This window comes from Seriola dumerili, unplaced genomic scaffold (genome assembly GCF_002260705.1).
Source record: "Seriola dumerili isolate Sdu_G_001 unplaced genomic scaffold, Sdu_1.0 BDQW01000147.1, whole genome shotgun sequence".
In the NCBI taxonomy this organism is placed as follows: Eukaryota; Metazoa; Chordata; class Actinopteri; order Carangiformes; family Carangidae; genus Seriola; species Seriola dumerili.
Window position 1 is genome coordinate 244,402 of NW_019174402.1, and position 12,950 is coordinate 257,351.

The 12,950-nt window shown below is 40.3% G+C and overlaps 1 protein-coding gene across 1 annotated transcript; it reads left to right on the top strand.

The window, feature by feature from the left end:
- The first annotated feature begins 708 nt into the window (after window positions 1-708).
- On the top strand, window positions 709-12,367 carry pskh1 (protein serine kinase H1). Its single transcript, XM_022749893.1, has 4 exons — window positions 709-1,042; window positions 1,748-2,574; window positions 3,574-4,497; window positions 8,388-12,367. The coding sequence occupies exons 2-4, from the start codon at window positions 2,506-2,508 to the stop codon at window positions 8,703-8,705; spliced, it is 1,311 nt and encodes a 436-aa protein (XP_022605614.1). The 5' UTR covers window positions 709-1,042; window positions 1,748-2,505; the 3' UTR covers window positions 8,706-12,367.
- The last annotated feature ends 583 nt before the right edge of the window (window positions 12,368-12,950 follow it).

Sequence of the window (12,950 nt, forward strand, 5' to 3'; positions counted from 1 at the left end):
CCTGCATTCGCAGAAGAGGTACAGCGGTTTTCACAGACTGAGTAGTACTCCTTATGATGAATAAACTGGACTTCATATGTAAAATCATTGCCCTTTAACTTTAACAGATATTGAGCCAATACAGGGAACACTAGCCTCTATGACATGACTTCATGGTTGTCATTGGTTTTAGTAAGGCCCTAACAACATTAACATTTTTTAAGAATCACATAAAACAAGATAGAGAAGCTAATTCAAATAACCTGATAAGGAATTGTAAAATGCATTTTGTTCTGCCTTTGCACTGGCGACATGAATTTCTACAAATGTACAAATGTTCACTTGGACTCGAGGATGGTTAAGGTTAAGGTCACTTCGACCTCACAAAACACGTTTTTGGCCATAACTCAAGAATTAATATGCTAATTATGACAGTTTAATACAAATGTCTAACTGGATAAATGATGACATTTTATATCCAAATGGTGAAAGGTCAGTTATTCACTGGTGTAACTCAGTAACGGAGATTGTGAGGGATTGTGACCGTATTTCCTGTAACTTGAGTGGTTGATGGAGTCTTACGACCTCAGGTGTGTAATTCTAGTTCTACGTTGCTTGTACCTCCTAGAAAAAGCAGCAAAGATTTTTAAACCCGCGTTTTATTTTGAAAATGTAAACCGGAAAACCTGTGTCGCATTATGTCTCTTCACTTCTCTCTGGCTATGGGAAGGTGGTCCCGGTCGAAAAACACCGTCCAGAAAAGCAACCGACGGGGCTACTTTGCATGTTTTTGTATAGTCCCTTCAGACTTTCAAACATCTCCCAAAAACAAAACCACGAAACTTCGTAAAACTGACACAAAATGATGCCAACAGAGGAAGTGGTGGATTTTACGTGTTTGTCCTCGGGAATAAAGTTTGGAAACTACGAGGTGAAAATGGAGAGCTCAGCTGAGTGAGAGTGGGGTGAGGAGGCTGGATTTGGCAAAGTTGGGAGTCCTGCCCTGCTGCTAGCAAGCTAGTTAGCATGCTTAGACACTTCGCTATCTCGGATAAGTTATGAGGTGAGACTGAAAGTCACTTTTACACTTATAATGTCGGGGTTAGTTGTGAAAGTTTTTCATAGACTGAACTAATGTTAGCTTGTGTTGTCGAATAAAACCGTCAAATGTGTTTTTGGCTATAGAAAAAAACATTGACATGAGTAGGGCCTGGTCATTTTTTAACTTAACAAAGTCTTAATTCAGTTGTGGATAAAGTTTCTTATATACATTTACTTTGTCATGGTTTCTTGTCATTTATAATACTTTCCACTGTATTTTGAGGGATGTTTAGAGTTGATTTGCTGTTATTATGTCTGACAATGTAAAGTCAGTAGATAAATATTTTGTACTGAATACTTCTAAAAATATATCAAGCAGACTTACAACTTGGATACTCGGATATATGTGGCCATCTGTGACAGTGCTGTCATTTCTCACAATGCCAAAGCATTCCCTTGTTTTTTTGGCCATTTCAAAACATGTCCTGATAGCTGTGATCATATTTTAGCTCATAGTTTCATAATATGTTCTTCATCACACAACCTTTATGCAAAATCTGTTTAGGTCAGTTGCTGGTTATGGGTAATGTGTATTTAACTTAAATCTTAGAAGGCTGTTCATGTCATGTCAGCATTCAGCATATACGCAGACATAGTGTCCATGTATTTGTTGAGCCTAACCATGAACACTTAAGTTTCATATTTCATTCTGTGTTCTGCATTTCAGCCTTCCCTCTGCTGTTATCCAGCCCGTGATTCTCCTGGGGAGCTGCTTTATCTGTGGCAAGACCGCTGCTGACACTACAGCTTCTGCCGATGGATTCAAGCATAGTTGATGATCTTATTTTCTGTGGAAGCTCTGCATGAATCCTGAAGATGACGTTGCATTTCTCCTAAAGGCAACCCCACTTAAACCCGGTTTCAGAGAGGCTCGATATCCCGGGTGCAACACTCCTTCCCCCTCCCTTGATCAATCATTTTTTGTGCAGTGAGCATCCATTCTAATTCAGCTCATGCAATTTTCTCCACAAGTTTCAACATTTTACAGCATCTGAGATGGGGCCCTGCTAGCTTCTTCAAGGGGCTTGAGGCACCCCCTGGCTGCTGACAGTGCAGCCTGGCTGTGTGTGTGTGTACAAGAGTCATCAGCACAGGTTTATAAAAGAATACTGTAACAAAAATACAGCCAATGATAAAGTGCTTGCGGGTGCAGCCAGGACACACAACGTGCTTGCCAAAATGCATTCATGAACTTTAAACTGGACTTAAGTGGATGTATTGGTTGTATTCATGAACCTTGACTGCTGATGCCAGCTCATTGGGACTTGAGTGGGTGTAATCAGCTTTATTCATGAACCCTCTGTCTCAGTCTGGGTATAGCCTGGATGTTGGATGCCCTGAGTGTGTTGAATCAGCTGTTGCTGTGATGAGGCAGGGCTCCTGGTGGCCTGTGTGGCTGGCTGGGCAGTGGCCCAAGGTGATGTGATGGGGTGCAGGAACAGTAAGGTCCTCCCTGAGCCTCCAGGGGATGTTCAGTTGGACCTGGTCAAAAAGGTCAGTAAAACACAATATTGTAATTGTTTTTTGTGTTTATCAGTTAATTGCCTAGTCTCTGAAATATCATAAAACAGTGAAAAAGGCCTGTCACATATTCCGAAGGTCCAAAGTGACATCCTCAAATGTTTGTTTTGTCAGGCCAGTGGTTCAAAACCCAAAGATATTGAATTTACAGTGACATAAAACAAAGAAGAGTAGCAGTTCTCACTTTGGAGGAGCTGGAGCCAAAAAATGTTCAGTGTTTTTGCTGGAAGAACAACTTAAATCATTCATCGATTTTCAAAACAATTAACAATAATTTTAAGTTCCTGCTTCTTTAATATGGATGTTTGCTGGTTTTCTGAGTCTGAGATATTAACTAGGCCTGGGCGGTAAATGATATTGACTGACTTCATCAATAGCAATAAGAAAATTGTTTTTATAGAAAGTTGATAGTTTTGTGGTTGCTTGAACAAACCTCAAGCATGTTCGCTCCCCAGCTGAGTCCTGGACTGTTCGTCAGACAAAATAAGACATTTGAATATGTCATCTGGGATCTGGGAAATCATCACAGCCATATTTTACTATTTACTCAATGAATAAAGACAATGCGCATAAGTTTACAAAAAAAAGATGATCAAATTCAGCCGTACTACACACAGACACCGCAATACAGCTTCAAAACTCCAGTATGGGGCTGTACAAACTAGACTAGTGTCTACACAGAAGGCCGGAGTGAATGTGACCCACAGCATATTTTCATGCTTCAAATCTATTATAAGTCTACTACAGTGATGTGTGTGATGAGCTGCTGAACACCTCCTGTGTAGACACACACAGCACCTGCGCCATCACACTCTGCACCTCCTGCGTACACAGTGTTAGCGTCTATACATCAGTATTTATACATCTGTCAATTTATTTAATCTTTTCTCCACAGAAAATTGATCCATTGTTATATTTATGCTCTGATTTGTAATTTCCTCCTGTGATGAACTGTTTTCATGTATTTTTCAGGTTGATCCTCTCCAACCCCCACAGACAGATATCTTTAAGCACTTCATACGAGGGGATGGCACTGCAAGCAAGATGGGCGGGGCTGGTGGAGGGGGCATTGACAAGGCTGACTCCACTTCCCCATATCAGGCCCAGGCACAAGCTGCCACTCCCACCGCTTCCGCCCAGCCACCCAAGGACCCATGTGAACTGTCGGACCCTCAGCGGAAGAAGGTGGCAAAATATCGAGCCAAGTTTGATCCCCGGGTCACAGCCAAATACGACATCAAAGCTCTGATAGGGCGAGGGAGTTTCAGCCGGGTCGTTCGTGTGGAACACAAGAGCACACGGCAGCCGTACGCTATCAAGATGATTGAGACCCGTTACCGGGAGGGGAGGGAGGTGTGCGAGTCAGAGCTGTGTGTTCTCCGACGCGTTCGTCATACCAACATAATCCAGCTGATGGAGGTGTTTGAGACGGCGGAACGCGTCTATATGGTGATGGAGCTTGCCACTGGAGGAGAGCTCTTTGACCGGATCATCGCTCGTGGCTCCTTCACAGAGCGGGATGCCACGCGAGTGCTGCAGATGGTGCTGGATGGCGTCAAGTATCTCCACACTTTAGGGATCACTCACCGCGATCTGAAGCCGGAGAACCTGCTCTACTATCACCCTGGGGCCGATTCCAAGATCATCATCACCGACTTTGGTTTGGCCAGCAGCAGGAAGAAGGGAGACGAGTGTCTGATGAAGACCACCTGCGGCACACCAGAGTACATCGCGCCCGAGATCCTGGTGAGGAAGCCCTATACAAACGCAGTGGACATGTGGGCGCTGGGGGTGATATCATATATCCTGCTGAGTGGAACAATGCCCTTCGAGGACGACAACCGCATGAGGCTCTACCGACAGATCCTCAAGGGGAAGTACAGCTTCTCTGGAGAGGTGAGGAATTAGATCTGTGTCACACTTTTCTCTCTCCCTCTCCCTCTCTCTGTCTCTCTCTCAAACACGTACACATACCCACTCCAGCAGACTTCACCCATATTTGGACTACATTCCTCACACCGCATGAGGCTTTGTCAACAGATTTCCAAGAAGTTCAGCTTTTCTTGTGTGGTGACATGGTTTTAACCGAGAGACACACTTTTTCACACAACCAACCTTTTGCACTTAACTCCTCATCTCTCAGTGCATGTCCATTTCTATCTTATGTACCTTCTCCCTCACCATACTCACTTTCATTTATTTGTTCTCTCTATGTCAATAAGCCCTCCCTCAGTGTGCGCCCAATAATTTATTCTCTATCTGTGTATGTAGTTGGAAGAATGCTGAGTTGTCCTTTCCTTTGTTTCATAGCGTGGGATGTTTATGTTGCCAGTGAGCTTTACAAAAGAGGCCCTTGGTTAATGTTTGCCCCACATACAGCTACTCCAGCACAAATAATAGCTGAGTGGTTTTGTACTAAGGAGCAGTTGAATCATCTCAGTTTTTATTCCTCCACGCAAGCGACAGCCGGAGGCATTATATTTTTTGGGTTGTCTCTTCGTCTGTTCAATTCTCGTGAACGTGATATCTGAGGAACGCCATTTCTTCAAATTTGGCATGAACGTCCACTTGGACTCAAGAATGAACTAATTCGATTTTGGTTAGTCAAAGGTCAAGGTCACTGTGACCTCACAAAACACGTGAACTCGAGTTCATATTCAGTTCCTTCAAAGTTCTTCACTCCATGTATTACATGAGTCTGGACAGACACTGATGTAAACTGCAACTGGACTGGTTGGCAGAGGCATAAAACTGCAAGGTGTTAATTGTAGTTTGTGGATGAGTTCAGATTTGAACTTCTCAACTGTCTGGCAGGTAAGATAAGGTCAAATCTGACACATTTAATAAGGTAAATCTCTACCACAGAACCTGTATTTTAGCTGAGGTTTGCAAATAGTAAAGCGGAGCTGCTGGATGAAAACGAGATACGTCCAGGGAGTTGTCTTTGAGATTGTTCAGAGTTCATTGAAACTTACTATCATGCATTTTTAGGATGATTCAGTGGGTATTGACTAGATCTGGTTGTCACATAAAAGACAGTTTTTCACATGAGAGTTAAAACAGAGAAGTCCCTGTTCTCTGTCAATACAGGTTCATTATTCCTGTAAAGATCATCCATCATATTCTTGTCTGAAATGCAGGGGAGGGAAGGCAAGATGATGGCTTGACTTAACAAGGTTGTAAGCAGCTCACAAGGACGAGTATGCCTAAAATCCAAGTTCAAGCAACAAGTCAGGTTTCCCCACCTGCCAAATCCCACTATAACCCCTGGTTTTATCTTTTCTCTTTCTGCTATTGCTATTGTTAAGATCCGAAAGAATTACTCCCTTTACTCACTTAATTTATTCTTTGTTGAGGCTTTGGTAGAGAAAGCCCTGCCCTGTAGAGTTTCTTGTCAACAAACAGTACCATTGTTTACATGCATGTTTGCTAGCTGGCAGGCTTCTTCTTCCTTACCTTTGTGGTGCATTGCGATTTTTTGGCACATTATTATCACCAACTGCCAATCACTGGACTAGGGTAAAATCACAGATATGTGTATTTTGGCACTTCATGCTTGTGCATGCGCATGTCTCTTCTTGTGTGCATGACACATCTGCATGAACATCTGTAAGCTCCAGCTTCTTAACTGTGAGGATTTGCTGCTTTTCCCTGTTTTAGATCATTGTTAATTGTATATCTTTGGACTTTAAACTGTGGAGTGGTTAAAACAATCATATTGAAGGTATCATCTATAGCTCTGAGAAATTGGGATGAATACTTTTTGGATAATATGCTTTGTTTGGGGCATTCAGTAGCCTAGTGGTTAAAATGCACCATATAAAGGCAACATGTCTAGTTCAGTTCTGGCAGGGGAGCTTCGTTGCATGTCACATCCCTTCCTCTCATCCATGTGTTTCCTCTCTTTAATTCTAATGTTGCAAATAATACCATAAACATAATATTTAAAAAATGTGTGCTATGTTCTTATGATGGTTGTGCAGTCATAACTGAGGACTAGAACTATTCATTTCATAAAGGGGTAATTTTATCTCCCTGCGTCACATGCAATACAAGAACTCACAATTATTATTACATCACAATGGATGGCGGGGAGTCCTGTGATGTTTTAGTCTAGTTTAAGAAAACCCTGTCCTGAGGGTGTATGAGAGTTGAAGCTGAGGTGGAGTAGACCTGACTGCATTTCCCTTGGGGACATATGTCTTTACAGCTGTGATAAATAACGTTCACATTTACAGCTGCAGCCCAAGAATGAATCACAGCCTGGACATTGTTGTAAGTGGGGGAGAAATGTATGTCTGAGGGTCATATATGTGTCATGTATCTTTAGCCAACACTGGTGATTTACCTTCTGTGTGAAGGAGGGGAAGGGGGTTAGTTGTCTACTGGGAGACTGAAAACACAGCTGGTTGCCAAGCAGGACATCATGTAGGACACACACTGTGTGTGTGTGTGTTGTGTGTTTGTGTGTTAAGTCATGCAGCGTTGATATTCCCAATTCCTATCTAAGTAGGGGGTAGAGTTCGACCCACTACCCGTCACTCATACTGAATAGAGTCCAAGTCTCGGACAGAGGCAGCAGCAGCTGTCAGAAACATTTGCTTTAAAGGACATTTTATTTTACATTAGATCTTTTAGGAACATGTCATTCTGTTCAAGCAGAATGTATGCAAAGAATCAAGCAGAGGCACGTCAAATTCAGACTCATTACTGAGTCTGACAATATTAAAGAAGGCACTGCATGTATAATAAGCCAAAATAACTAACATGGTGTAAAACTTTGTATCAGTTGCAGGCTCAACATACTATCAGCTTTACTTTGTTCTGCTGCCCTCTTGTGTTCAGTGGACAGAGCTCACTATAGATTTTCAACTATTGTTTGAAGTCCCCCTCGACTCAAAAATGTATTGCTTCATTTTGATGTTTGACCTTGTGCAGAATGTATGTGTTTGACACGAGAAGCCTGTTCGACATTCGTCTGCTGAAGAGTGAAAGTTTCTCTGTGCTCACCTTCAGTCTCAGTTTAACACGTGTACGTACAGGAATAATTTTGTGTCATCCCAACTGGAAGACAATCTTGGGCCAATATGTAACTTACACCTGCAGGTCACATACATTGAGAATTGACTTTTTATTCAAGTAGGAGACGTGCATATGCTCAGCAGTTTAACTTTTGGAATGAACAATATTTGCATATTCATAGATTTTTTTCAAAGAGGGAGAAAGGAGTAGATGTGTGGAATTTTTAACTAGTTTCCGGCACATTTTCTGTGGGAAAAAACATGTCAGACACAAATTATTATTCAAAGCAGAGTATTTTTTATGTCTAAATATATAGTATGCCTTGAGGGTATCTTCAGAAAATATCCACAAAACTTCCTGCACTATAAAAATTGTTGTTCTCATATTTTCTGCTATTTTGCTCTATTTTCTTCACTCTGTCAAACATAGAAAGTTTCTCTTATTTCCATTTAATTACCTGTTATTTTCATTTGCCTTTTATTGTTTCCTTCACCTTTATTCTTGTGTTATCTCCTTTACATTCTTCATGTATTGTCACTTTAGACAGTTTGACTTTTTAATAGAAGAAGAGACACAGGTGGAATTTATAACATTAACGATGTCTCCTCTCCAATAATTGTTGCAATGCGATGCAGCAATTAGGCACGATATTAGTTACACCTGTGCAACATGGCTCTGTGCCCACACCTATATATATTACTGGCACTGAAATCTCATTTTACTCACTTTGTTAACTACAGTCTTGTCTCATGTCTGTCTTCTAGCCATGGCCCAGCGTCTCCAACCTGGCCAAAGACTTTGTGGAACGAATTCTAACAGTGGACCCCAGCGAGCGGCTCACAGCTGGCCAGGCCCTCAAGCACCCCTGGATCGTCAGCATGGCCGCATCTTCCTCCATGAAGAACCTACAGCGCTGTATATCTCAGAACCTCCTGAAGCGGGCGTCTTCACGCTGCCACAGCACCAAGTCAGCCCAGTCCACGCGCTCCAGCCGCTCCACCAAGTCCAACAAAGCTCGGCGGGTGCGAGAGAAGGAGCTGCGCGAGTTGAACCGTCGCTATCAGCAGCAGTACAATGGCTGAAATGGGGACCGTGAGGCCAATGACTGTAGCGGCCCTTATACTTTAAGGGAAACAGCACTGCAATGACTGAACCTTTTACAATGACTACCACCATTCTAAGTTGCTGCCAGTGTTAAAGGCCAAAATGGCTTAAAGTCCCAAATCATCAAAAAAACAAACAAAAAACAGGGAAACAACTTGACTAAATCAGTGGCTACAAGCAAAAGAAAAATTAAGGATGAAAATTAACTGCTGCCTGTTGAGACTATAGAACAAGTCGAAAAAGATTCCTGATCCATAAAGACAGTGAAATCAATGAATTCCTATGGCACTGTGTCTCCTGATGAGAGCACAGAAGAACACACCAGTAAAGTATTGTACTGCAACGGTTACATCATCTCTCCATCCATTCCTTCACCTTTCCTTTGGCAGGATGGTGCCTTCCACTACTTTCATTTTGTCTTTCAATTCCTGTGTCTCTACATATTTATTTATTATTGTTGACATGATTATTAGTCTCCATTCAAATGGTCACTGGATAATGACCTTCCACGAGGATCTGTTGAACAGAGTTCTGGGTACTGAAGTTTCTAAGAAGAATGGGATACTTTGAGAAGTGGGGAAACCAAATCCCCGTCACTCATTCCTGATTTGAAAATTGCTGTGAATTTATTATTGTACTAATTGTACAGACCTTTTTTTAAAGATATGGGTGATGGAAACACACTGCAACATAACCACACCCTTAAAGGCCAAAATGAAGGTATATTTTTTATTAGTCAACTGTAAGCATATCTAATCTTGCAATTATTGCTCTGTTAATATCATTGTTCTAAAGCTGTCAAAAGATTGTGAAGCTGTCTTCTATCCGTGTTTAATCTTAAATGTATTGTATTAGATAATAGGCCACAGAGCCCCACTCCGAATTATTTGACTTCACTCGTGAAGTATCAGCTATGAGCCTGTGCTTGTATTACAGTATTCAAACATTTCATTAGACTTGATAGTGTTCAGTAGTCTTACAGTTTACTTATTGGTAACAGTGAGAATGACACATGTTCTTAGAGCAGCAATAAAGGCAAAAAGCTTAGTTATAGAGAGCTACTGATGTCAGTTGTACCAGCTCTTTGTGAGTTCAGTCTTCGCCTAATTGGCGTATTCTGAGTGAGATTTACGCAGGACTAAATTAAAATGGGTTGTGCCACAGAAACTAATTCTTATGTAGAGATTTATTGTGACTAAATATTTACACACAGTAACTGTCAGGTATAACTGTTATGCAGTTAGCATGTGTACATAATGTACATATACATAATGTTAGCTTGCTAACATGTTTAGATTGATGATTAAAAGAGGTAAAATTGAATGTGGCTGAACACTTCATCATAATGCTGTTTTTACTGTTAACTGTTAGTTAATTTTTGTTAGTTACATTAGCACTTATGATGCTAGTGACTTTGCTAGCAGTTGACGTAATTTTACCGTCTTAGTTTAAATGGTACAACCCAATTAGCTTGACACTAGCAAGTAGTTGCTAAACACTTAAGAAGGACTTTACTCACAAATGTATTCATGGATTTATGAATAGCTGGTGCAACCCAATCCTAAAGACCTGCCATCTTTTCTAGCTAGCCTCTGTTCCCACCTGACTCAGCCACTGGCACGCTGTCAAAGTAATTGTTAAATTGGATTTTTTTTTTCTCTTAAAATGACAAGAGAAAATTAGATTTTACTAGACAGTTTAAGAGGTAGTAGATATTTACATAGCACACAATATCCCAGAGACATAAAGACTTTCAGAATGGTGAACCCGTTTGGACATAGTCATAGTCACAGGCTACCAAGGAGCAGAGGGGACTTTGACTTTCAGTAGTTTGACAGAGCCTGCGGCTGAGGCACAGCTCATTTTCTTCAGTTTTCGGTGGTTGTTTGTACAGTCACTTTAGGCTGGGCAGATTGTGTCCCTAAACTTCTATCCTGACTCAAGATCAAAATGAAGGAAACCACAGAAGATAATGAGGAGCATGTAGCAGTGAATCAAATGGCCATGAATACATATATTTTCAAAAGATGATTTACAAAACATAGCACATGCAACTACACAGTCTTATGCAGAAGGTTTTTTTTTTTTTGTTTGGAGACATTATTTTTTCTCTTTAAGTGCACTTAATTCAGAATTAATTCCAATCAATTCTGTCCATTTGAGTCTGAATCATAATATGTGCAACACCTATCGTGTGGATAGTTGGCATCCTCACGTGATAAGGTGTTGTGACCACGGCACTACTCATAGCTGTTGACATAATAGCAGTACTCTGAAATGAGGCTAGATTAGGAATTTTAGTTTTTGTAGTATTGAGGTAAAGTTTAAAGAGTAAAAGGCTGCATCACAGTTAAACGAATTTTCTGAATTTACTAAACAGATTAAACGTGAAGTGAACAAGAGGATGTTAGGGGTTTACGACTGATTACAAATGATTCTCAGACATTTCTTGCATCTAATGATCTTCATTCCCAAATTGGTCAAAAAATTTGATATTAGATTTTTATTGTGCCCAGAAATAACACAAACCAAAGATTCAGGATAATTTCTGGGTCTCATTTTCCTTTTATTTCTTTTATCTGGCAAAGCACTTCATGTATAAAGTTTAATTGAGTTTTGTTTATTGGACCTGTTCACTGTGTTTTTATGTATTCGTCCCTTCAGAAGACTCCCAGAGTAAATCAGATGGTACAGTGTCATCTTTTCTTCTTTATATGATTATTTTGCTGTGGTCTGCCCCAGAGTCATAAAGTGTGCTGTTGTGAACTTTTTAACACATACTGGAAAGCTAACCGAGCCATGTCAGCTGACCTCAGTTTTTCCTCTCTTTTTGTCTTTTGGCCGTCACTTGTTCCAGGATGCTCTGTCATCTTTCTGATGCTACTCTTTCATTTTTCCTTAATGTCAGTGTACCTTTTGAACTTGTGTTTTCTTTGTCCCACTGCTGTCATCTGATCTGATATCTCACCTCTTGGTGGGAGTAAATTTCTTATATCTTAAAGACTCTTAAGTGAGGCTTAAATTATACCTGGTATCAGTACTTTCATATCTTTACCCAAAATGTGTCTTTTTAATATCAAACGCAAATGTAGGCTTGAAAAGTTGCATTTAAAAAGTCTGTTGTTTCCTTCTCCACAGAGAAATACCTGTGGTTGTCATTTAAAGACAGATTTTGGGTGAAGTATAACTTAAAAATGTCATTTTCTACAACATAAAGTATAATGAGGTAGCCTTAATTCTGGTCGTTAGTTCTTCTAGAGCATAGCATCTTTCTGAAATAAACATTTTTAACCTGTTTTGAAATGTCAGATATAAGAATCACTGTCACAAAGTAATCATTTGGACTCAAAGGAATTGCAGTGGTTGAATTAGTCTGCAGAGATGTTGAGTGCCTGTTGTATACAATGTTCAATGAATAACCAAATCAGTGTATCAGCAGTTTTGCAAAATGTCAGCACATTTTCATTTCATCTTTTTATATATATATGTGATTTTATATAAATGCTGTCCTAAATGAAGTAGCCAATTGTTCATGTTTTGTTACTGTGTCAAAATGAATAACACTTTGATTCTTCTACCATTAACTTTTTTATTTTTTTAAATGGTGAGTTGTATGTGCCAATAAAACACCCAAACCTGACTTGCTAGAATGCGTTCAGAGTTTTACACGGTTTTCTGGGATAAGGAGGCATCGTTGTGATTGAGCCAGATCCAGGAATTTATGTGTTAGTTAATGAGTCAGCAAGACAACACACTGTGGAACTAGTTTATTTTATGGTTTATTGGTTTACCATCTTTCTTCCTTCTTCCACTTTGGTACATATTTGCACTAGAATGGTACAAAGCTGGTCTTCAAATGTAGCATTACTTGGAAATGGTTGGCAGTAGTTATTGTAACTACTATAAATTACTAATTTGCTCTGACTGTGGTACTGTAACTTACAAATCTGAAGCACTAGAAGGTGTCAGTTGGATGAGCACATAGGCAACTGTTTGGTAGCATTTTAGCCATATATATATATATATATAAGTTATAAGTTGTCAACTTAATGTGGAGATGTTCTGCCCCCAAGTGGTTGAAAAATCCAATGCAGCTTTAAGATTTGTGTACTTGTTAGTAAATGGGCAAAGACCCCTCAGACACAGAAAATGAAGATGACTGCCACATTCTGCCACTTTGGCAATGAGCATGGCTCAACTGAAAAGCAACTTTAACTAATACT

Bases quoted from the DNA above. Each gene is read 5' to 3' on its own strand.
- pskh1 (XM_022749893.1), top strand. From the start codon at position 2,506: ATGGGGTGCAGGAACAGTAAGGTCCTCCCTGAGCCTCCAGGGGATGTT. The intron at 2,575-3,573 runs GTCAGTAAAACA...TGTATTTTTCAG, and splicing joins AGTTGGACCTGGTCAAAAAG to GTTGATCCTCTCCAACCCCC. The intron at 4,498-8,387 runs GTGAGGAATTAG...TCTGTCTTCTAG, and splicing joins AGTACAGCTTCTCTGGAGAG to CCATGGCCCAGCGTCTCCAA.